We start from the raw sequence: 26,739 nt of genomic DNA on the forward strand, positions 1-26,739 counted from the left end.
TCTGCCATCATGTCTGTAAATTCTCAAATTCCCAAATGTGTCCATCCTATGTCAGGTAAAGAAATATAAGCCATGTATATTCATAATGTGTGAGAATCAGCCTTATATCTTCCTGTTCTGCCATCACAGCCACTCTGCACCCCAAGCTTAAAGGGAAACATGAACCACATCTAGGTGCTGCTACATGCAACCTCGGTTTGCTCCAGTGCCTCAGCCACAACGCATGTGCATGTGAAGGGCAGACCTTAGGAGGCACGTGTGGAGCAGTCTCAGACGTCCTGCCCCAGTCATTGGCAGCACAGGATCCACTGTGACCCTCCATCTACAGGCGATCAACACCCTCCTGTTGCTGCTCGCACCACACCATTACACTCCTACTAACACAGTCAGAGTAGGAGAGCAGTTCCCAAACCTTGTCCCTACTTGTGCCTCTCAATTGCCAATAGCAAGCTGCTGAAAGTCAAAGGAAGAACAAGAGGTGGAAACTGGTGAAGGCACACACATCTCTTAGAGAGCCCTGTATGCAGGCCATTCCGCCTCTGAATCAGAAGCAACAGGTTTGCCAATAGAGTGACCAGTTCGTACCCCTGGTGTGTCCCAAAAAGATGTCCCTGAAACCATACCGGGAAGATCCTCCAACTGCCTGATGAGATTGTAACGTGAATACTTTGGCATTTGAAAAATAAAACAAGCCCAACGCCCTTTAATGTGCAGAGACTCTGCTTTGTTTATCAACTTTTTGATAATCACTTAAAGGCAGCTTGTTTTCTGACACATGGATTCCATTCTCAGGATGTTACTTTAAATGCGGGTGAAAACTTCTGATCTTGGACTCCTCAACATCATGTCATCATCTATGAAGTCATGAGCACTTTGGATATAAGCACCTTAAAAAAGTCATCAACAGAGATGTCAGAAATGTCATTACCAGTGCCCGCATACAAGCACAAGGTGGGAGGATGTTGAGGACCCATTGGTATGCCCTCGAGAGATCAGATCATGTGTTCAAATGAATATGGGCCCACTGATCTCACAAACAAGGTGAATTAGTACACAGAGAAGCGGAGCTCCTAGGGCTTTCCTCTACTTCCCATAGGAACATTTGACGGCACGTGCATTGAAGCCAGTGATTCCCATAGGATGATATGCTCCAGTACTAGCATGGTGGTCTGGTGGGTAAGCGGAATATTACCAGCAGTATTTAGCCAGCTCACTCGCATGGTTGTTGGCCAGGATCTACACCTTTGACCCTTGGGTTCACAAATCCACAGTTGTGGTTCACAAATGTGACGTTTGCAGTGGTCAGAGGAATCATTGAATGTGATCTCTGAGATTAGAGGTTGGTGTAATTTTTCAGGATAGTTGATGTCCTTCATATTGTGTGCAACGTTATTCTTGGATAACATAGCCTTTTCCTTCTAGGCCTAGGGACCTAAGCTGCACCTCACTGATGATGCATAATGAGGTCGAAATATTGCTTGGGGTGCGTGCTGTCTCATGCAGAAGAGATGTGACCTAGCAGTTTGGGCTGGATAGCCCCTTTTGGGGTGGGGCCAAGCATGATTTACATATGGTCTTTCGCCTTTCTGCAATGGCTTGCCAGGAAAAACAATGATGGCCTGGAGTGTTGCTCAGAGCAATGTCAGATGTTAAGAATACTTATAAACCTTCCAGCCATAACCTCTTTTGTGTTGCTAAAGGCTCTGTCCAGGCCATCATAGTACTAGTATGGGCCACCTAGTAATATATAAGTATTAATGTAAGGAAGGAATTTGTATAACATCTCTTACTTAGAGTTCATGTATTCTGTGTGGTTGTCCCATTCATGGACTCTGGCAGACTAGTCCAGTGAATGCTCATCAATGGACTTATGAGGACTGTTGATTTTACTTTTTTGCTAGGTGCTTTTTCCTCCAATTAGGGGCTCTACTCTTCAAGTCACTATTTCTACCTCGGTCTTGTCCCTAGAGGAAATTCAGTGGCATCAGGGAATGATTTAGCACACGTTTACACTACAAAGGATAAGGAACACATTTCCATGGTCTTCTCACAGGCCCATGATAAAAAAAAGGCAATCCGTTCACACACTTCAAAGTGGATGATGACAATTTCTCTGTTTGAGGTGACAGAGGAAGCTTCACTGCCACTAAAGCAAAGAACACGTGAGACAATGTAGTGGTGGAGAGATGTCACCCTCAAACAGTAGATTCCAGATGCACACACCCTAATGCAAACCAACGTATTTAGCCGTGACCTCTCCCAGGAAAATATCCACACTCCCAATGGGGGGATACTGCCTCGAGAGTCAAACAGTTCGGATCCAGAGGTGTCCAAATGAAACCCTCCAAAAATAATGCTGCAATCCAGTCTGTGAAGGTCTGTTACATAGAGGCTATACTTCTCTGATCCACCTATGCCAAGGCATATCTCTCTCGATAATGGGGCGGGACAAACCGGTTCAAAGTCCAATAACCAGGACACTGATTCACCTCAAACTTACCAAGTGGAAAATAAATTTATGGGATACCTTGATTTGTGTTGTTCTGGACCTCCTGCCTGGGACGGTGAAACGGTTAGTGTGTCGGTCTCCTGAACTAATTGTATTTAGAGGTATGGCAAAGCAGTACCAGGCCATCAGCGGTCCAGTGTTCCTGTACCCTGTCCAGGATATTCAACAATGTCCTGAGCTCTGGCTAGAGGTCCAGCAGTTGAACTTTGTTTATACAGTGAAGAACTGGAATCAATAAGACGGCTAATCAATTTTGTTTTGTGCACTAGGGCAGGCATCCGGCGTTAGACAATGCTGACAACTCTGCTAGGTCCAGAATGCATATTCCTGCAAGAGCTGCTACCAGGCTGCACCGACCCAGTAAAAAGATCTCTCAATTCTTGAGGGTAACTCAGAGAAATTCCCAGTGTTGGGCCTGATGCCACACAATCACCATAGTCTCTTTTTACTAGACCACTTTCTAGTCTGGGGGATCTGTCTGCAAATAAAATACTACTGGGGAAAGTGACACTTGGAATAAGACATCAACTCATCTTTTTTCTCCAAGAAGAAAACAAATGTGCCAACATATAAACCAGTTTTTGCTATTTGTTTTTTTTTTCTTCTGAAACCATCGCACATAACATATACATGCATCAGTGTGGCAGGCCCCAAGTGTGGTTGAGCTGCTTAACTCTGCGAGGTACAGTACGCACAAAGCATCTAATTATTGGACTGTTCGATGGTGTCAACACTCTGGTGAAAATAGATCTTCTAGTAAACGAGATTGAAACATAGAGGAGACCATGTGAGCAGGTGGGGCCTGTACTCCCCTCCAAAATCATATACGTTTCAGCAAATAAAAACAGACAATGTCATGTGAATTTGGTGGCCTTGTTGGGACCCAGAAAACCATGGACAAGTTGAGCAGCATACGTATATGGGCTCATGCATTTGAATATTTACTCTCAGCTGCAAAAGAGTGATGTCATCTCCTCCTCTCCCAGGTGGACTTCCCATTGGTCTAAAGTAAGTTATGCTCAAAATCACCTATTCTGAAGACGAAGAAAATAGGCTATGAAACAGCAGAGCCAGCCATCACCAACACAAAGAGAAGTGTCCACACAGCTCCAGGCATACACTGCTTGCAATGGCTCCTTTTGGAAGCATGAGCCAGAATTAGGCTCACCATCATGCACAAAGACTTCAATGGAAATACACCACAATACATAGAGGGCATCATCTGACGCCACAGATCCAAAGAAACCTACGTTCCAACATCCAGATTCTCCAATAAATACCTCGGTTCTCCAAAGCCTCCGCAGGGGGAAGATCCTTCTGACACCGGCCCCAGCCACCTGGAACAGACTCCCCAAAGAGCTCTGCAAAACAATCCAACATACCGGCCTTCAGAAAGCAGCTCACGAGTCACCTCTTCACCCACCATGTCAACACCTAAAAAGAGTCCGCAAGCCCCCAAACACAATGCACTTTGTTGTCCCAGTGGGTCCTACAGCCCTGGAAATGAGCAGAACAATGTCCATAGAATAACATTCTAGGATAGCTTGAATATAAGGATGTTGAGGCAAAACTCCTTTTGTAGTGCCTTATTAAATCAAAACATTCATAGAAAATCGTTCACACTACTTGAAAATGCTATTGAAGAATGATACATATTGGAAATCCACTGCTTTGGAAAATGCATGTATTTATTTATTTAATTGTCATATTGAAATGTTCATCTAACAATGAGCACTAAAGGACTTGACATTTTTACAAAGTTCATGTAAAACAATTAACCAAATGCACTTTTCATATGGTAAACATGTGTGAAGAGGCATCTGGTGCTTGGGCTTCAGAGATCCTAATAGGGGACACATTGAAAAACAGGATGACTGGATAGTAATCACAGTGCCCAAGAGCACATTCAACCTACTCTTGATTTGCTCCCTAACACCCACCTCAGTGTAGGCCAGGCTGGCTATCTCATTGTTTAGAACTGTTTTCTGAATCACATAAGCTGAAAGCACTGCATGCCTTTTGTCAGCGCATTTTATGAAGTGTCCATGACAATTGCAAGGAATTAAGTGCTTTCCGTTTGAATAAAAAAAGAAAACGGATGAACACTCGTTCGGTCTGTCTGGAGAGTGGTTTGCTTGCTGTCTGTTTAAAAAAAAAGATAAATTCAAGAGCGTAAGCTGAAGTCTGGAATCTGCTTTGTAATGCACACACAGCTGCTGAAATCGCTGGCCCACAAGCAGCCATTTTGAAGGAGAAAGTGGAGCTGTCTGGGAAGAGATTTGCTAATTGTTGCTTCTAAATAAGTACGTGTTTCCCTGCTGTTTTGTAGATTAATGTGTTTTCCACTATAGCGATGTACTGCATTGTGGGTTTGTTAGTATTAGTATCATTATTACTATTGTTATTCTTTTTTCTTCTTTCCCATAATGACCACCATTGTATACTTGCTGACATAATCTACACAGGCACAGACATGGAGAAGGGACTTGCCATCAATCTAATGAGCAGGCTGACGAGACTTCACTCAGCAGGTTCTGCTCTGGTAAGTACAGGGATAAAGACCAAATACGGAGAAAGTCATTATTATCATGGTGGCATGCATTTCCTGGGACTAGCGGCAGCCCTACTTCACTCCACAGGGATTTCTGTTGAAACAGACATACCGTTCTTTCCCTCCCAAGCCCCTCACAGCATTAGAAGGACTCAAAGTTACATCGCCTCCTCACCGCTGGCTTTTCTAAAAAGCCTCTTTCCCATGTTTTTAGGGACCTTCACATCCTGATGAAAGTGACAAAGCTCCTCCCTTTTCGGATGCATTGCGCATGCTCTGATTTATTGAGACGTCACTGTAGTAACCAGGCTTTCCTGGGGATTCAGCCTTCAGAAGGTTCCCGGTGCAAAGGCCTGTAGTCATCCTGCTCTATATATATATATATATCCATTTTATTCATATGTGCTGCCATTCTTCATGAGGTGACTATTGCATTTTTCACTTCTTCAATTATTTTATCTTGGGACTAATTTGATGCTGTGGAGATTTGTGGACTATGTGTTCTAACACCATATCACCACCGGAGGCTATTGGATCATAAAACATGTGGGATTTCAGTCAGCAAATGCAGTTTTTATTAGTCAATTATGCTTTCTTTTGTTTTGTTTTTATTATTTTTCGTGGCATCATTATTTTGTGTATGCCTTTCTGCCATTGCTACCTCATTTGAACTGTTACCCCACTGTGTCTATATGTTCTAAAATGTCTGCCGAGCTGTAGGACTTATGTTTACCATAGCAGTAGGACTTATGTTTGTCCTTTATTACTGCACTCTGAATTGCTGCCTCACGAGTGAACAAGCGCCGAGTGGTGCGCGAAACATGTCTTTTCTAGCAGGATGGCATCCTGCCTCTGTTGAACCCTTGTCACTGACCTACTGCGTGACCATTTTTGTCTCTGTTTTTAAAACAATAAACAGCACGTTATTTAAATACGAGCTGAGGTGTATTTTCTTCAGTACACTGATTACTATTTGTGGAGATCTACGTGTTTGCCTGGAGTGCTGTTCGTTTTCCTTTCCTTTTTTTGTATATATATATATGTATAACATAACTAGCACACAGGTGACTGTAATCCACCTGAAGTTGGCTGCAAGATGCACTTAGCCAGGGTGTTTTCTATCCTAAGAATACTAAGAGTAAAGCGTTATATGAACTGTACAGAATATATTTGATCAAAGATAGGATATTACCTATGATCATTCTATTGAGTATTGATAACTGGTGCCTGATAGAGCTGTCACTAGATCCAACGATCAGCCTGTGGGCTGAAAACAATGGTCTGAGAGCCTGTCACCTATTAGCCTAGTCCAGGATTAAACAACAACAGTACTAAAAAGCATGTCACTTTTGATAACAGTGTTTCTATTAGTGCATAGTATTCAAATGCCTGTCCCTTGAGATGTATATAGGCCTTTCTTAGAGATTGGGTCACCTCTAACAACGAGCTAGGTGTGTGGTACTATGTCCTTAAGTAGTCTTATAACTCAGAAAAGTTGAGGCATTAGGATACTACACTATTTTATAGCCTATCCCTACACGGAACAACTAGGAGCTTGAACACCACGGTATTAGAAAGCATGCAGCATCTGAGTACAATAGAAGTTTTGACAACCAGGTTCTTAGAACATGTGTCCCCTCTGTAAAGGGGAACGGCATTGGTACCCACATTCTCCAAAAAGTCTGTTACCTTTGAGAATGACTAAAGTATTTAAGACCATGGATTAGACGGCCTCACGCAACAGAACACTCCAGGTGTAACCATGGTCCTAGAGAGCCTGTAATGTGTGTGAACAGTCCAAGTATTGGCATTCGTGGTGTTGTATAGCGCTCACACATTTGTGAACAGTTGAGGTAATGGTACCCATGGCTTTAAAGAGCCCAGCAACTCTGATGAAGTCCATGGTAATGTTAACATTGGCGTTATGGAGTCTGTCCCATGAAAACAGTCCATGCAATTGGAACTACTACCTTGTAGCCTCTGGTACATTAGCATGACAGGTAGTGATTATCCCTGGTCTTGCAGGGAGTCTGTCACCTTTGAGAACATCCCAGCCTATTGAATGACTATGGTCATAGAAAACTTGTTATCTTAGGTTTTTGTCCAGGCATTGATATACATCATCCTAATGAGGCTGTCATTCATGAGGCCAGCACAGCTATTGACACATATGATTCAAGATAGTCTGTCACACTGTCTTGTATTGATAACATGGGAAGCAAGTCAACTCTTTGAATGTCTCACGTTTTGATGTTGGCAGCCCTGGCACATTCATGGGCCTCTGGAAGATGTAAGGTACCCTGGGCCATGGAACCTTCTCCCGCAGGCCTTAATGGCACTGTTTATTCCAATGTAATGTCATTGTTCAAACTGAGCGACAGAGAACAACCATGTTCTTCCTCATAAGAAACTACAAGTAAAATGCTACCATGAAAATGGCAGCCAGTTGCTGCTGGAAGTGCCCCCCTTTATGAAGTCAATAAAGGATCTGTTGGGGGGATACAGAGCAGGAAGGAAGACTGGTAAGAGAACTTGAATATGTCCTGGGAGGTTGGTGCTGGATGGGGAGTTGCGTGAACTGGATGGTGACTGGAAAGCACTATATGGAGATGGAGAGTCAGATCAGTCAGCATACTCTTAGGAATATGGGCATTCACTTTTAGACAAATCACACTGTCTAAGCAGTATGATTAGCTGCTATCACATCCCCAGGTACTAATACACCTTATATCAAGCACCTACCACCTACCATTTAATATGTGCTGTTAATGTCATGGAATATCAAGTTCACCACCGGCAAAAGGGTTTGGGAGTTGATTTGGTGAAGAGAAACAGAAACGCAGGCCCCAGAACTATGTGGGCTGGAATTGAAAAATCCATCTAGCGGTAAGTAGTGGCAGAGAGGTGAAGTGTCCAAGCAGCGAGTGTGGTCTTGGAGACCCCTCCACCTATTAGGATCATCGGACTCAATAAGTGGACTGGGGATTATATCTGGAAGCCAAGAATCCTGATTGTCACTCTAGAATGCAAAAAGGATCCATGCCACATGCACATTAGGTGGTAATGTCTGTGGCTGCCGGCATGCACCTTCAGCATGCAGATTCATCATTAAGAGAAGCAGCAGAGGTGGAGGCTGTGATCCAAAACAATGGAGGATTCCAGAACTGTACTGGGCATTATAGCATGGAAGCCAATGATCCTGATAAGCTCTCCTGGACTCAAAAGTCCATGCCATGCCTCCATTATTTGGTAAGTCCCACAGCGGCAGGCAATGCCATAATGTATGCGCATTGAAGGTCAACTTATTAGTCTGAGCAGAGAGCAAATAAAGAGGATCAGGGACACTAATGCTCTGCGTTTTGAACAGCAGGCTCTGTGGATCAGTAGACATCCACTACAAGGGCCTGTGTTTCACCTCATGGACACAGGTTCAAATTCTGACAGGTCCACTCAGCCCTTCATCCTTCTGAGGGTGATACAATGAGTACCATTAAGTTGGGTAACAATAAACATCTTTTGTAAGCGACAAGATGCCCCTCCGGGGTGAAAGTGTGCTTTACAAATACACCTGTTATGTTATTTCATGCCAATGCAAGGTTTCATATCCATGTCAGTGGTGGGTGAAGTAGTCATGTTTGTAATACAGGAGTAAGGTTCAATCATCAAAAAAGCCATTAGCATGTAAAACCCGAAAACTATAAGCAACATATGAAATAAAGAAACAACACTATAAGGGTAGCTTTAGGGAGAACAGTTCCCTCTCCATTTTAATGGCCAAAGAAAGAGGCGCACAGAAGCACAAAGTAGGACAACAAAGGAGCCCATAGCAAAAGCAAGAATGCTGCTGAAAGGCGAGTGTAGTTAGAGGAGATTGAGGCCCCTGGCTTGCATGTGAACAGAATGTTGGAGACCCATTTCCCAGACTTATTGGATCATTCTTTTTTATTTTATTTTATTTTAAAGCTACTGTGAGGATCAGAACATTCCATGCTGACTATTTGCTTGCTCACTCCAGTATTATAGAGAATATTGAGCCCCACCAAGCACGCAGAAGTATCAATCATTAGTAAAAAGTGTGCATGGGCTTTCAGTAACAGCAAGTATAGAAGCACAGAAATACCTGTGTTACAACAGTCATATAAGCACACACATATATAAGCTCCGATGGGCTTTCAGATTTACATTTCATAAGAAGGCTCGGACCCTCACAAAATGTGTAGTGAGTTCAGTCATGCAAGTAAAATAGCAGCCCCGAATTTCATCCAGCTCTTAGTGATGCTGATTATTCAACCGCAATGAGAGAGCATTGCACACCAACTATTTAACCCTGGGAACATTTGGAGAAGCAGCATGGGTGCTTCAAGCTCTGCTGAACTTATAGTGACACTAATAATTAAACAACACCAGACAGAAACCAAATAGCGAGAGTAAGACCAGTCCCATTTAAACAGAGAGAGCTCTGAAATCCACTGAACTTACAGAAAACGCGGAAAGCTGTAGAGATTCCAGTAACGCCAGACATCCAAGTCTAAAAAGAACTCTAGCCCTACTAAAGCCCCAGTGACACCAATAAATCAATTACAAATCGATAAGTCTGGGATCCGTAAAGTGATTACCAAAGAAGACCAGTTAAAATGGAAGAAAGTCAAAATGGAGCACTATAGAGATCAAATATTGGTAAGTTCATCGGTAAAGGACACAACTATTATCTCAAAAGACCTACGCGGGTCATCGTTCACACAAAGAACTTCCTAATCCTCATGAGACAGAGGGATATACAAAACTGCCTATCTCAAGAAACCTTCTGCATCACAATACATATGTGCACAGCAGAAGAAGCCTTTGGGGTTTGAAGACTACGTACTAGACTTTCTGAAACTCGTAAAGACATGATTTTAGCTGCGCCCAGAGCTTTGACACATTCTCATAACATTCATAGATAAAATATGCCCCTAAACCACACAAAGGTAAGTAGGTGTGTATTCATGACAGGTAGTCAAATGAGTTGAGGAATGAGAGGTTGATGTATGAGATCTAGATTAAGGAGCAAAGTGCCTCTTACCTTCTCTTGATGGTGAGCATTGCTCCAAGTAGGATGATCACGAACATCAGCAGTCCTGCAATGACTCCAGCCATCTTCACTGTGTTGTCCACCTGCTTTTCCGGCTCCACCGCATTGGAATTCTGAGTAGAAGCACCTAGACGAGGAAATGTGAATGGCCGATGAAAGTTCTAGGCATGTCAAGTAAACTGAGCATAATTAACTCTTGAGGTCTATTCACTAGTGATTTGGCATCCAGTCATGTGTCTGCTGCTTTGGCTTACCTGCAGTTACCTAACATGATGTCACACAAGACAAGATGGGGCATGCAGCTAAGCATATTCAGCAAGTGATTTGCAGCACAATTTCTGCAATGCCAAAAAAAAGGATTTAAATGAAACGATCCAGCAGCTCACAGACCAATGGGTGGGATGAACAGAAGATGGACAAGCTGTGTCATGAAATTATAGAATATGCTTCAGACAGTTATCTCCCAAGAGTTGTGCAGTGGGACCTTAAAGGCAGGTACACATCCAAGGTGTGTCTCTTGAGATAAGTCAACAGTGAATTTCCCTGAAAGAGCATGGAAGGAGACTATGCACTCAACGAGGGGAAGAATCATATAAAATGTGGGGTAAAATAGGATGCCTAATCAAGGGTTAATTGGCGTCAATGTTACTGCTGCACAGCATCTCTGGGATCCCTACATATAGATGTAAAAGTTAGAAGAGAACAATTGCACCTCACTTTCTACTTCAGAACTGTTTACATGTGTCTGTCTTCCACGAAAGGTAAGATTAATTACAGGAATTGAAGGAATGCAGCGCCATCGTCGAGGTGAGCATCGTTTGGTGGATGTCTCCTTAAGGTGTTTGGTTTATCTCAGGCAGTGTTTTCAGTTTCCCATTTTGGTGAAGGTGATTTCTATTTGGTTCAAACGTGTATTAATATTGTCTGGCTGTATTCACCCAAATGTGTACTAAGATTAAACCAAATTATGGGATTTGCCAACAGAAAATAGCCTGTGTGGACTTTTTGAGTTTGGACGATTCAAATCTGCCCTGAGATCACAATATTCTTTTAATGGATAATGGGTAGGTTGGTTCAACCGTTCTTAATGATGGTGAACGGATACTTCTAACTCTGAAATTATGCCATGTCGACATGAGAAATATGTCGACTGATAACAGGGACTTGGTCGTGTCCACCAAAGTGGCACCAATGACAGATGAGCATGTATAGAATGTTGTATCCTTGATGCTAAACATTTGCAGATCCGTACACTTCGAGCCCTTGGTGAATGGCATGCGTTGTGAATTACAATGGGGTGTCCTTCCCAACAATTTCCAATTGTCCAATCACATTGGGGTCTGTAGCCATGTCTTCTGGAAACAGATCACCTGAGGCCCCAAATCACATGTCATCCTGTGCATGGATGTGAAGTATCGCTCGAGTCTTAGTACCCATGGACAATTTGTTCATTATACTCTGCTCTCAAAATAGGGAATATCTAGGACCAGGAACAATGACAAACTAGTGTACTTTTTAATCACACATATATTATTATGTTTGTCTTTGGACATGTTTTCGTGCAGGCGACCACTTCAGCTGGAAGGAAAGTGCATGGGCAGAGCTGTTGTTTACATAGGCGCTGAATGCAAATGTTCTTTTGCTAAGAACTGAGAAAGACTTACACGGATATGACCTGATGATCGAGGGGGAAAACAATCCTATATCAAGTTGCATTGGGAGAGCTGTATAATCAAGATACTGCATTATCGGGGGATCGAGTAATCCAAGTTTAAGCCACTTTGCTTCTGCTCTGATGTGCACTGTGAGTGATGGGGTTGATGCAATCATAGATGAATGTTCACTTTCTGTAAGCACGCAGAATAATCAGTGGGTACTGCGTTTTTAACGCTGGAATGGAACGACCAACTAAAGCACTGCAGAAAATAAAATATGTGTTTTAATCTTGGCTCATTCTTATTGGAATAGTTATAAACCATAAAGGGCACTATAAGTGCAATAAGCAGGGTGAAGCCCTAACAGACTAGTATTGTAACACAACAAAGGAGGGCAACACAGAACTGTGTATCATTTTGAAAGGGCAGTAGAGAGACCCATTAGGTATGGACCCAAAGCGCTGTGCAGAGTGTGGCCAAAGGAGACACAAGGTTACCTTAGAAAGACAGTAGGACAGAGAGGAAAGTACTGTCTAGCACTAATCCCTTAACCTCACTCAAACGGGTTTCAGAGAACCTTTCCCTAAGAAGCGCTGATGTGCCACTTAAAAAAAGGGGGAGATAGTAAAAGAGGTCAAAGAGAATTCATTTTTGAATAACCGGAACAACATAAAGGTTGTTCAACTCTTGTGTGTCCTTGCTCACCATAAGTAGAGTGTCAACGTGAAAGTAAAAGTAAAGTTTACACCTGGGACTGAGTATACATCTACCAAGTAACAGATCTGAGCTGTCTATTACGTGTACTATATAACTTTACTAACCCATAGACAGATCAAGATTTCCCAAGATGGCTCTACAGATAATTTGTCAGGGAGTTCTGTTTCCAGGGGGTGCGAAGCCCCAGCTCTAACGATTTGGTGCGTGTGGTCAGATCACACACATTACACCTGCCACATGGTGTGTGTCCCGTAGCAGGTATAGTGTTCAATAGGGTGGTAGATGTATCTTTTCCCTGTTCTCTATAGGAATGAACTAGGGTGTCCCTGATATTTTTTCTTAAAATAAAACATTTTTTCCTATATGGGGAAACATTTTTCCAACAGTGCTCAGGTGCTGCGATGGGAGCAACTTTTGCTCCGTCTTTGGCCAATTTATATGTGGCTCATTTTGAGGAAACATACATTTACCCCCACACAAACCCAAGCCAGAAAACGGGCGAGAAACATTCCCCGGGAAGTCACATTACAACAGGCCAGACGTCCGGAGGGACAACAAACAATCACAGCAATCTTTGGATATTCCTCTAAAATCAACCAAATCAAAAGGGAAATCCTCAAGCTCTGGCCCATACTGAATGTACCGGGATACCATGTTTTACCACGACCGCGAGATCAAGGTACCACCTTTTACCGGAAAACTCTGCGGCTGGTTTCTGCCTTGGTAGTGCAACGACCTGCATCTTTCCTCCACGTCGAGATCTTCTCTTCCCCTGGACGACGCCGCAACTTGCAACCAAAACCAGGAACAACTGCCACCGCTGGAGGATCCTTCCAACTTAAGGTACCATGTCCCACCCGGCTTCCTTGCAACCGACTGTACGGGGTAGATTTAGCCCCCGGCTTTCGAACCTGGGTTAGCCTGGGACACCCTGGCTAAACTTTTCTAAGCCTCTCTAAACTCTTTTCTGAACCCTCTGCAAGACATTCTAAGCCTAGTGTAACTGTGTGATCTTGGGCGCATTTGTGCTCTGCTCTCTCTAAGAATGGGCCCAGCCGTTGGACTTTGGCTCACCAGTGACTTTTGCTCTCTGCCTTGCTAATAGTGTTCCTGAATCGTAGAGTGGTGTAATCCTGCATATTCTGTCTTTTTCCCTCCCTCTTCCACAACCTTAGTAGAGTGCAATCTAGTTAAGCGCTCACCTCTGTATGAAAATAAGTGGTGTCTTACTGTGATTTTCTAATAAGGGGAAAAGGGGTGTATATATCACAATAGTAACTGTGTTTAGAATATTTTACAATAAGAGTGCTGGAGTGTTTCACTGTGTGTTTATAAATAAATAATTATATACTTTGATACCAAAGCTCTGGTCAGTGTTTGCTTGTATTATTGTATCTGAGTGCCTATTGTGTATACTTTGCATACTGCCTAACTCTTATTGAGGGAAGTCTGACTGCTCAGCCACAGCTACCAGGTAAATCTGGGTGGTACAGACTGCTACCAAGTGGGTTTACTGCTAACACCTGTAGTCTTAAATCTTTTGCAGTGGTCCCTAAGGGAACTGCACAGGTTTCTGCCTAACACTGGTGTACAGCGGTGGGATTTGTATTGAGTATACACTTTAGAGTGCTTGAGGATACCTTAGTACAACTAACCTCAAAGCTTAGCACTGAAAAAGTAATCTTTGTAACATGTCAACTATGGAAACTTATAGTCAAGAGTCCCTTGCTACAAAAACTGCTGCTTGTTTAAGAGTATTGTGGAAGCATAAGAACCTCCTGACTAAAGGCAAGAAAATTGAGTTAATAGAAAGGTTGTTAGCTAACCAAAGTCTGGATGATGGGTCTGAGGAACCTACCATGCCAGAAAATGTAGATAACAGTATAGAAATTGATATTGATCCAAATGTTGATAATCTTGAGGAAGAGTCAGAAGAGGAGGGTGAGGCTGCTGTGACTCTCCCCCCTAGGCCTCTGTCTGCCCTACCTGCTGTACCTACTGGGCCTTTACCAAGTCCCACACTAAGTCCTCAACATCTCGAATTAGAGAAAATGAAACTTGAACTAGAGTTCAAGAGACTGAATACTCTGGTTGAACAGAGACATCAGGAAATGAATCAAGAACTAAGGCTAAGGGAAATGGAGCTCATGCATGAGCAAGAAATGAAGAAATTGTCTGTCGAAAATGCTTCTCTCTCTGGCTCCTCTAGAAGTTCCAGTCGTAAAAGACCCCGGATGCCTAAGAAATTGGTTTTGTATGTATGAGCCTAAATTGGATGTGTTGGATTGGTTGTCTCTGTTTGAATATAATCATGGGCTCCAGAACATCACAGGAAATTACTTACTCACCTGGTTGTTCTCTAGGCTTCCCCCTGTTGGAACTGATGTGGTAATGGAGTTGGGGGAGGAGGATAGGAAAGAGTATGAAGGTGTGAAACTAGCTTTGATAGCTAGGTTTGGGAAGACCCCTTCCCAGTATCTTAAGAGGTTTAGAACTCTCAAAAAGCATTATGGTACCCCTTGGGCTACCTGGGTGAGTGAAGGGTTGAAATACTTAGAGGGATGGATTAAGGGTTACAAAGTGAACACTTATGAAGGTATGAAGAATCTTGTTATGTTGGAGTCAATTTATGATGCCTGTTCTCCTGAGCTCAGACAGCACTTGGCTAATTCAAAGGAATTAGATTCCCGAAAACTAGCTAAGGCTGCTGACTTGTGGGTTGCCAACAGGGCCACTCACAAGGATGCTGGGGTAACTCAGAAAAAGGATGAGGGAAAGCAGCCACCTAAAGTGAATCCTGAGAATTCAAATACCTCCCATACCAGAGAGGGCCCCAAACAACAAAATATCCAGGGTAATCCCCAGGGTAAACCAAATCAGGCTAGTGTACCTTCTGGTCAACAACCAGAAGGAGGTCGGAACAAGCCACCCTTTCAGAGAGCATTTGGACAATGCTATATCTGTAAGGCTACTGACCATATCAAAGGGGATCCCAGATGCAAGGGTAAACCTGCAGGGATCAGCACAGTCTCCTTAGCCTTCACTCCTGAGGATGAAGTACAGATGGCTAGTGCCCACTTTGAACTCTTTGCTGAAGAACCCTTGGGTCTTCAAGCCACTGTAAACTTAGAGCGTATGGGTCTGGTTAGTCCCCAGAATAGGGTTGTGTATAACTCCCTACCTGTTAACTCTAAGGTGTATTATGTGGACAGTGTTCTTGTCAATGGCCAGGATACTCCTGCCAGGAGAGACACTGGGGCCAGCAGAACAGTAGTGGATGAAAGTTTCTTTCAACCTGAGGATGTGGCAAAAGCACCCAAAGGTCCCACTAAAATGTCTGGAGGCCCTGTCCAGATGGTTCCTATTCTACCAGCCCTCATTCAGTGTAACAACATGACAGTGAGGATCCCTGTCAGTGTTCAGACTGAGGTGCCTGCGAAAGTCCTGTTGGGGAATGACCTGAGAACTCTAGGAGTAGTGTCACATACCCCCAGGCCTCCCAGTATGGAGAACCAAAACCTAACCAAATTGGCTAGAGAGGCCACCTTAAGGGTCCACTCTAAGCCTGTGGGAACCTCTACTGAGACCCCCACTACGAACCCTGGTGTTAGTAAGTTGACCTCTAACCCAGGCACATTTCAGGCTAGTACAGTAGTGAAATGGGAGCCCCAACCAAGCTCCATCATTGTTCCCCCAGTTTCAGAGTCTGTGACTCCCCCTGCTTCTGAGGAAGAGGAGGATAGACCTACTGGGCCCTTACCTAGGCCTAAGAGAACTGGTAATTCTCAATGCTGGTGGAAAACCAGGAAAGAAAAGTCTAAGGCCAAAAACCTTCAGACTGTTGGACCTTCTACTGAAGACCCCAAATCAAAACCTAGTATTAGGGGGGAAACTCCTAAAGTAGGTAAGGTTAGATCTAAGAGGAAGGGGAAGCAGGTACATTGCCTAACCCCAACCCCTCCAACCAAGAGGCCTAAGACCCAACCTGCTCCCACAAGAGAGGTGGTGAGGAACCTTGGAGGCCCCTCTAGATCTAAGGGAATCCTTTATAAGGACCCCCTGAAAAAGCCTAACACAGGTTCAGAAGTTGTACCAACTTCTGAGGGACTGGTCAACCAGATCCCCTATAACTTTAAAAAGACTGATGTTCCTCAAAGGGTTTGTAGGCCATATATCTTACGAAGAAAAAACTTTGATTGGGCCATAGAACATAGGTCAAGGTGTCACCATCAAAATGCTGATGGACTCTCTAGGATATATGTCATCGACTAGAGGTATGAGGTTCATCCAGGAGTGGATTAAATCCTCCTGTCCCTTAGTCTGGGGGGGCGAGTGTTAGGGAGAATTCTCTGTTTAGGCTGAATCACCTAACCTAGTGAGTCCCCCAGCAGCTTTGCTGGATTTTTGGGGTTTATTTTTTTCTCCTGCCAAGAGTGAGACTCTTTTACCCTCACTCTTGGACATGATTTGAGTGTGTTTCTTTGGATCTAGATGTGTCTAATGGGCTATGGGGTCTTTTACTCCATAGGGTTTCATGTGTTTTTGTGATGTGTGTTACACAGCACCCTCCGTGCAGTAACACAGGGGTGTCATAGTGACCCCCCAGTATAGACTCCGTACCCTGGGACTGACTACTGTCTCCCAGGGCATGTAAAGTCACCATTGACTTTACTAGTCTTAAATTCTGAACAGAACCAGTACAAACCATCATATTGTGGACGTACTGGCTGGGGCAATTCGATTGCCCCAGGGTCTGTTAGTCGAGGGGGCACGTCTCCGTCCCCCTGATCGAGTTTTGGCTGGTGGCAGTCTATACTACTTTTTATATTCAACCGCGAATATTTTCCTATGGGATTTCCCATTGTTTTAGGCTACTATCTTTATTTAATTATTTAAGGTAGCCTCGAACATACCGCCGGTTTATTTAATTAATATTAATTCTCCGGTTGGTATTTTTTGCCAAAACTTGATTCTAAAATGGCGATTGTGTTCTCTTCTGTGACTCCAACCCAAGTCGAGCCCTTTGTTCCACTTTTTGGCGGGCTTCTCCACAGAAGCCCTCCAAAGTGGTGCCACTATGTCTGGGGTACTTAGGCGGGGTGGAGGGGAATTTAGGCACCCTGGACTGAGTTGCCTAGGCAACTCAAGTCGCACTCTGTCCTGATTGGCCCAAGTGGTGAGCCGGCCGGCTCACCACTTAGCATGTTTGAGTGACAGCTAGGCTGAGGGAATGGGGGCTTGCTGCATAAAAGCAGGGCTTTGGGGACTGGAACTTCAGAAGTCGCCACAGGACCTAAGAATCCGACGAGGGAGAAGCTGAGCTGACCTGCCACGACACCACGACCGGTGGAGCCCTGCTGGACCGTCTCACCACTTTTCCCAACGACAGAGGAGATCTCCCACCGGAGAGTCTTCTTCCTTTGACTGGTGGGGATAACCAGTTTCACCGTCTTTTCGCTTTCCCGATGTATCTCGTGGCCGCCTTGCCCGTGCTAAGCACCCCGGCAACCGGGATACCACGTTTTACCACGATCGCGAGATAAAGGTACCACCTTTTACCGGAAAACTCCATGGCTGGTTTCTGCCCTCATAGTGCAACGACCTGCATCTCTCCTCCACGTCGAGATCTTCTCTTCCCCTGGACGACGCCGCAACTTGCAACCACTACCAGGAACAACTGCCACCGCTGGAGGATCCTTCCCACTTAAGGTACCGTGTCCCACCCGGCTTCCCTTGCAACCGACTGTACGGGGTAGATTTAGCCCCCGGCTTTCGAACCTGCGTTAGCCTGGGACATCCTGACCAAACTTTTCTAAGCCTCTCTAAACTCTTTTCTGAACCCTCTGCAAGACTTTCCAAGCCTAGTGTAACTGTGTGATCTTGGGCGCATTTGTGCTCTGCTCTCTCTAAGAGTGGGCCCAGCCGTTGGACTTTGGCTCACCAGTGACTTTTGCTCTCTGCCTTGCTAATAGTGTTCCTGAATCGTAGAGTGGTGTAATCCTGCATATTCTGTCTTTTTCCCTCCCTCTTCCACAACCTTAGTAGAGTGCAATCTAGTTAAGCGCTCACCTCTGTATGAAAATAAGTGGTGTCTTACTGTGATTTTCTAATAAGGGGAAAAGGGGTGTATATATCACAATAGTAACTGTGTTTAGAATATTTTACAATAAGAGTGCTGGAGTGTTTCACTGTGTGTTTATAAATAAATAATTATATACTTTGATACCAAAGCTCTGGTCAGTGTTTGCTTGTATTATTGTATCTAAGTGCCTATTGAGTATACTTTGCATACTGCCTAACTCTTCTTGAGGGAAGTCTGACTGCTCAGCCACAGCTAACAGGTAAATCTGGGTGGTACAGACTGCTACCAAGTGGGTTTACTACTAACACCTGTAGTCTTAAATCTTTTGCAGTGGTCCCTAAGGGAACTGCACAGGTTTCTGCCTAACACCCTCTCTGATCAGACAGGTATTTACTCACTTACTTTCTTTAAAACAAAAACTGCCAAAAATGGGGCAATACGTTATTTGACTTCTGGCCATGTCCATTAAATTAAATTACACTCCATCATATATGCGAATCAGCATATAAATAAAACCCAAAAGAAGCTATTTGTGTTTTGGAGTATTGCCAGCAGAAGAACATTATGCCTACTACAGTACATGCCGCTTCCTTCATTTGCCAGCATTGGCGGCATGAGGGATAGAGATAGTACATATTGGGCATTCATTTATATATAATTTATTTATATATAGCTTCATCACCCTTGCTAGGATGCACACATTGCGTGACTCACTGTCATTCACAGCCTTCCTTTTGTACTTGTTTCTCTTCGTTTGGACGTGTACGCGAAGGAAAAAACGTGCACAGCTGTTTCCTCGCTAGGACGCATACGCGAAAGGGAATACGCTCACGTGACGGAGGTCACGTGTCCCTGGCGTAGCATCCATTTATCACAGACCCGGCTACGGCTTCTCTGGAGTTTCGGGGTTTGCAGGAGTGGAGCCGCGGTTTCTGGACAACAAGTAAGCGTTTCCTCCCAATAGAGACAGAAGTTTTCCTTTTTTCCCTTTCGCTCCCACTTATTACCACCTTTTGAAAACCTAAGGAGCGCGTGTTTTTGATTTAAACAGAATCGAAAAAATTAATACACATTCTGAGTGGTACTTGCTGTTTTCTGTTTCAGCCACCATTACTCGGCTATCTTGTAGTCTCTGCCTATCACAATAACGAATCGATAACCTTGGCAGGCGAGAAGGTTAGTACACGTGGCGCTTTACCTTCCTATTTAAATAACCAAAGTCTGTAGATCTACTTGTTTTTTCAAGAAAACTGCCCCGGTTTGGTCATTTAAGAGAAAAATAACACATGTCTTTAATTCTTCAATTTCAACTGTTACCACACAAGGGAACCACAGACTTCATTACCATACTGTCTGTTTGTCCACCCCCCCCTTGTTCTACATGTATCTGTTTTGTGTATACTTGATCTTGTAGGTTTGTCCCTGGTTTTATGAAAGGCGACACAGTGATTTCAACTGCAGTCTCCTAGCATTTAGTGCGCATGGCAGTCTTGTGGGAGCTACTAAGGCTTTGTTGTCTTTGTTTTTCCTTAGGTTTCCACTGGGAACTTTTTCCTGTTCTGGCACTGGAAGTTCGGGTAATGTATAAAGAATAAACCCCACTGGCAGAAATATGGTGACTGAACACCATGCACCATTATAGACTCCTTCCCCCTTGTTTTTAGAAGACTGTCCTGAAGAAAGTGGTTACACCTAAAATATACCACTCAAACCGGTAGACAGTGGTTGTGATGTGACGGAGAACCAAAACATACTCTACCATGACCATGAACAACCTTTTATGTTTTTTAGCGTAGCCTTACGTCCCCTTCTACTACAAAAACACTTTACTCGAAGGGATTACGTAACCTACATGTTTGTCTTCACTTGATCTACACTTGAAAACAGGTACATCCCCAATAGTGGGGACCTGCTGTATTCATAAATATGGGTTCCAGCAGCAGAATGACATTGTTCTAAACCTGTTTCCAGTGTGGGGTCTTTTTATCTGTAGAGCCACCTTGGGAAATCTTGATCTGTCTATGGGATAGTAAAGTTATATAGTACCCATAATAGACAGCTCAGATCTGTTACTTTGTAGATGTATACTCAGTCCCAGGTGTAAACTTTACTTTTACTTTCACGTTGACACTCTACTTAGGGTGACCAAGAACACACAAGAGTTGAACAACCTTTATGTTGTTCCGGTTATTCAAAAATGAATTCTCTTTGACCTCTTTTACTATCTCCCCCTTTTAGTAAGCAGCACATCAGCGCTTCTTAGGAAAAGGTTCTCTGAAACCCGTTTGAGTGAGGTTAAGGGATAAGGGATAGACAGTACTTTCCTCTCTGTCCTACTGTCTTTCTAAGGTAACCTTTTGTCTCCTTTGGCCTTACTCTGCACAGTGCTTTGGGTCCATACCTAATCGGTCTCTCTACTGTCTCATTCTTATTGGATCCACCGCTAAAGTTTAAGGTGCATCGAGAAACTCCATGTTACCCTCCTTCTGCATTTTCTTTGTGTTGTCATTTGTCCTTACACTTTTACTCCTTACCCTGTATGGGTGGGCACCTCTAGAATGTATAGACATCCTTCCTGCATGCTTAACCTAGGCGTATTGTTCCTTGTAGAGAGGTCACCTCCAGGGTAAAGTGCTCCGCCCCACCTCAGCTAAAGGAAAAGAGGACGCCCGGAATGCAAGAGGGCGCTTTAGACATTGCACTCACTTATCCCTCCTCGTCTTTATGGAGTTGCCATGTTGTTATCTTTGGCATGAGAGTGTATCTAATTTATCTTGAGCATTTAAAAGTGTGCTGATAAGATTACCCATGAGCTCTGTGTGTTTTGGTATTTCTCATAAAGCAGCTGGGGGACTTGCCCAATTCCTTTACCCTGATTACCCTTCAGAATTGCCCAAGGAGCCTCACATTGTATGACGTATTTCCTGTAGAAGTTAAAGGAAGAAATGCATGGACATCTGTGAATTAATTAGTTCTTTGCACAGGACCAACATATACATCTGTTGTGTATACCAAGCAGCGTTGCACACATTCTACCTAAGCAGAATAGCAGGAGAGCAGAAGGGAAGTATTCACAATTCTGCAGAAGCAGAACGTTTAGGAATTGTGTCTAATATAGAGAAAGGCAAAGGGATATCTCCCGGTCATCTTGATCTGGCTCCACCCCCTTTGTCAACCAATGAAACGTCTCTACAGTTATAATGAAAACCATTAATTAATTCATTTGTTTTCAGGTTTAAATCTGCAATCTTTGTCAGGTGTTGCAAAGTACTGCAAAAGTAGAGAAAGCAAGATTTGTGTGAGAACCTAACAGCAGCCTAATTCCACAAAGACATTCCTATGCTTCTCATAGGGTGGTGGGCTCCACCATTCAGAAGAAAACAGAGGATCTGAAAAGTTTCAGGTAAAGAAGAAAAGAATAACATTGTTAACTTATTTGTAATGTTATAAGTCAAGTTTTCAGAACAAAACACGGGTTCTCTGCTTTTGAACAAAATTATCTACTGCCCGTTGTATTAGCGCAATGAACAGACATCCAATCTGGGAGTTAATGCCCTGTGTTTGGACGAAGGAATTCCTAAATGTGTGCCACCTTTATTTTCATAGAGTTAAGGTTGTTTTAATTTGTAAACATTGTTGATCCTGTATGTTCTTAGTGCAAATCTAATGGATGTTTACTATTTGTTTATAGCAACAATTGTTTGAATTTGCCATTCTTTAGCTCTTAGGAATATTTCACTGTGATTTACCAATCACTGCTTCTCCCAGAGCCTCTCTACTGGCTTTAGGATCTGTAGTTTACCTATTCTTCCAAAGCAGGCCTGATTCTGGAGAGATTTCTTGGATGCTGTGGGAGTACAGGCACATGACATAAGACCACTAGACCAACCCCAGCTCCTGATATGTCATGGGCCTTATCGCAAATAGAGATAGCATTTCTCTCTTCAACTAAGTTACAATGTTGACTGATATGCTTACCGTGCATTTTAATCACTGGATAATGGAATGTGTGGTTGATGGAGTCAGAATGTTCAAACAAATATAGGAAGTCGCTTGGTGTTAAAATATTGTTTAGGCACAGGGACCCGGCATACGTATTCCAGGCAGCAGCATATTTCATCACAAGATATGAGCCTTGTAGTTGGATGGAGGGTAGCCAGCGATTGGAATAATACGGTGCTTTATAGAGCATGTGCGGAATCCTATGAGCGTTGAAGTGGTAGACGGATAGGTCCTTATTCACAGTGCGTTTTCCAATGGGTTTTACCATTATAAAACGCTACTGTGAATTAGGCCGATAGGGTGCTAGGATGATGCGTTTGCAATTGGAAAATGGTTTGAGTGACCTCTAAGGAAAGCAATGATTTTGGTTACAAAGTCTGTTGCGGATAAAACACATTCGTAGATGGAGTCAGAGACACTTTTAACTATTTGGTGGACTGGCGGATATGAGCTGCGGTGAGCAAATGTATCACAGAGCTGCAATGTGCCTTTGTCTTATAATTGGTGCTAGCAATGGATAGATAGGAAGACTAGATAGAAACCAGCAATGCGAGGATGATAGATGACCCAAATGCATGCTTAATAGAAGCAATTACTATATGTGTATGGTAAGAAATGAAATGGTGTCTGGACTGACCCATCTGTAGATGGTTGGAATGAGCAATGACCGCTACCTATATTGTTGCTGCAAATAATTACTAGAAGGGTAGAGAGGGATAAGGGTAGGTGAATAGAGTAGACAATGACTGGAATGCTGGAAAACATGTGTGGACAGATTTATGAAATGGGTTTTGAGCAAAGGGACACACTATTGGTGTTCAGAAGGTGGAGCAAGTAATACTGGAAGGATCAATGGTGAAATAGTTGACTATTCTATAGAGCAATAATGGAGGGATTCATAGATACATACCTGAAGTGAGTGATGCACACATGGCTGCAGTGTGTAACATATCAATAACTAGAGCTTGTTATTGACAGCTATTTTACAAGTAGATGGTGATAGAGCAAAATATATATACAGATGAAATGTGAGATGGGAAGATGGGTGAAAAATGAATTGTGTGACTGCTTTTTGTATCACTGCCATCTGAATAGTGTTAGGATGATTGAAAGAGCTCCACCCTCCACCACCCGTGTAGTGATTCCATGGTTGGAATGAACACTATATACATACTTGGCATTTCCTTTTTGTAAGGATTTCACTCTCTAAAGAGGACTATGCTATCTGGCCCTCAATGTATCTAACAATGTTGCAAGATAATAATTGTAATTACTTTGCTTACTATCTACCACAAGGTCTTTGTAGTACCTTCATATACACGTTTCTCAGTAGATTTCAAAGAAAATGCGCAATTCTATAACATTATGCTATTTTCTTGCTATTAGTTAAAGTGGACGTAGTCAGGTCCAACTCGCTAATTCTGTATCACCATTTCGGGACTACATCCTGGCCTTAAGTTTCGGTATACTCCTCACCTTGGATAAATATTTCAAATTCTGAGATTCCCAATGATCTTCCCAGAAAAAAAGTATAACCGTTTTTGGCCTAGAAGAAGCTAGACAATGAAGGATAATGTTCAAGTAAAATAATGTTTGCCCTAAAGATTAAAGGAGGGATGCAGACGGTTACCCATGTATATTAATCTCTGTGTAGTTGACCCCTACCAATAGTTCCAAAAGTGAGGATCTTTGGCTAGAAAACCCTGATCAACTCTTTTTGAAAGGAGAATTTATGGAATATGGGGAACCGCTATAAACAAAGATCATGCAGTTTGGGCGGGACAAAATAAGACATGAATATAATTTATTGTAAGTAGTAAGTGCATATGTACTCCTTTGACGTCTAAACGTGTTGGATTCCATTAGGAGATTTAAGAGATGAGCAAATTAGTAAGTCCACTCAGTTCTCGGCTCTTCAGATGTGTAAAGGGTGACGTAGTCCAACTAATATAGTTGGAGTTGGTACTCTATTCATACATCTTAAAAAAAAAGAAAACATTACAGAATTATTTATTTTCTGTGGAAGATTTATTTTCTGCAAAAAGGAGCAATAATATTCTTGTTGTATGAAGCCCTTCTTGGTTTTCTGAGAAACAACTGAAGTTGGTATTTTACTTTATTCTGGAAAATGATGAAACACCTATCTTTTTTTAAGAAGGCGGTTTATGGTGTGTAATTTGAGGGATTCGATGCCAAGCAAAGGAGTACATTCGATATTGTAAAAAAATTAAAAAAGAGTGATCATGTCAACTTGGGAAATAGGCTCCTGCACTAAACATAACACACACTTGCTATGATGCAACCACTACAACACTGTTTAAAAGATTGCTCGAGATGTTGGTGATGTTTGTACTTCTGCCTCGTTCAACCTCCACATGTTATAGAGAGTGGTTGCTGGAAATAGCAATGGAGATTAGATTTTGAAGGAATCCTTGAAACATCTTCTGCTATGATGGGATCACCTGAATGAGGAGAATGTCAGACAGCCTGCCTCTATATTTAATAGGCATATCAGCTCAGAACTTGAAGATGCCAAGAAGCCTAAGAATCTGCCCTAACAGGATATTGTTCCACCCCACCCGCTGCATACTTTGAATAAAATACAAACATTGTGTATCTATTTATGTCCGCATACAATTCTAGACCAAGTACTCACTAAACCCTGAACAATTTGTACAAATTGTTTTGTGCAGATGATCATGTTATTGTACTAGCAACAGTACATGAAATATCTACCTTTGAAATTTGAAAGCTGAGGAGACATTCGGAATTCTACCAAAAGCAAGCCAGAATCATCAAGAAGGCTTGATCTGATTGGAGGCAACAACATCATACCAGAGAACACATGATATCGCATTGCTTGCTTTCTACTCAATACTGCAGACACACACATTCAGGGATGCGTTAAGATGCTCTAAAGAAAGAGTGGCATGACACATGCATTCCAGGGAGAAGGTACAAAGAAGCTCTGGTGATGAGGAAACAGGTGCAGTGCAGGAGGAACATTACAATGAAAGAGGAAAAGCTGAAATGGAGAACGAGACTGTGATCAAATGCCATAGAGGGAAAAGTACAATTTTTCCAGCTCTGACATAAAATACATAACCCCAAATGAAATGAGTATTTATATGTTATGTTAACAGTATAAGTGATTTTAATGTTTGATAACATTTATGTAGATTTTGGTCAAGGAAGGCAATGAAATTAGTTAAATTGTATGCATTTTTTAGTCCAATCTTTCATTATTGTTGGATACAGGAAACCTTGAGAATTTCACTTCAGTTCATAGGTTAGCAAAGTAACTCGTTCATTGTGGCAATGTAAATAAAATGGCAGTCAAATGAGACGAAAATTGTTGCATGCAAATTGTACTTCTGGACAGGTACCCTGCCAGAATTGGATTTGTTTTAAATAACTAAATCCTAGATAAAGGCCAGGGAGACCAAGAGGCCATGCCATTGCCAGCTATGCCTGCTGACAAGCATTGGGCAGACCTGGCTCACCTAGAAAAACAAAAGGACCTATTAGGAATCAGGATTTTCCGAGCCTACATTGAAAGACATAATCACCTGTGCTCAGGAGGAGAGGTGGGCATGGTGTGACCGATGGCCGACTACCTATCTCTGCTAAGAGCATGGCAAAGCATTTCCGGGCAGCATGCACAAGAGGAAAAAAGGAAAATCAAAAACTAAAAAAAAATAGGAGAATTTTCCACTTTCAAATGACTTTCTGGTGTGGGCAAGTTCTGCGTCACCTGTTTTTGTGATGGATAATTTCAAATCATTTCATTGAAAACAATTATAAACATCAACATGTGTCCTAGAATGCACAGGCTCACATGGTAAAGCAACCATTTGTTAGTGTGCACAGCTGGACACTTCCACCACAACAAACTCACATTAATGAGGTGCTTAAATACTGTTTATCACCAGAAACAGAACCTGCAATAGTTCAGATGCATTTTATGCTGAATTAAAATAACATTTTAGTACAGCAAACTTCTTCAGGGATCACTGCATGCAGAAGGAACGGTAGAGGATAATATGTTGGCCTGTCCAAATTGTATCCCTCCTCAGATTGAAATAGGACATTTCCCTCATTTTGCAAAATTAAATGTATGCCATTTGTGGTTCTGAATTTTCTAGGCACCAT

General features: G+C 42.8%; 1 protein-coding gene across 19 annotated transcripts in view; it reads right to left on the reverse strand.

Annotated features, from left to right (window-relative positions):
- The window catches only part of PTPRT (protein tyrosine phosphatase receptor type T), a 2,174,878-nt gene that overhangs the window by 416,691 nt on the left and 1,731,448 nt on the right, over positions 1-26,739 (reverse strand). For 7 of the 19 annotated variants that reach the window (XM_069652364.1, XM_069652360.1, XM_069652361.1 and 4 more), the window contains one exon: positions 10,123-10,258. In XM_069652364.1, coding sequence (XP_069508465.1) covers positions 10,123-10,258 — 136 coding nt within the window. Of the gene's footprint in view, positions 1-3,789; positions 3,871-10,122; positions 10,259-26,156; positions 26,214-26,739 lie in introns of all 19 variants that reach the window. The other 12 variants (XM_069652359.1, XM_069652348.1, XM_069652349.1 and 9 more) reach the window with 3 other exon arrangements.

This window comes from Ambystoma mexicanum, chromosome 3p (genome assembly GCF_040938575.1).
Source record: "Ambystoma mexicanum isolate Mex_15411 chromosome 3p, UKY_AmexF1_1, whole genome shotgun sequence".
NCBI classification, from domain to species: Eukaryota; Metazoa; Chordata; class Amphibia; order Caudata; family Ambystomatidae; genus Ambystoma; species Ambystoma mexicanum.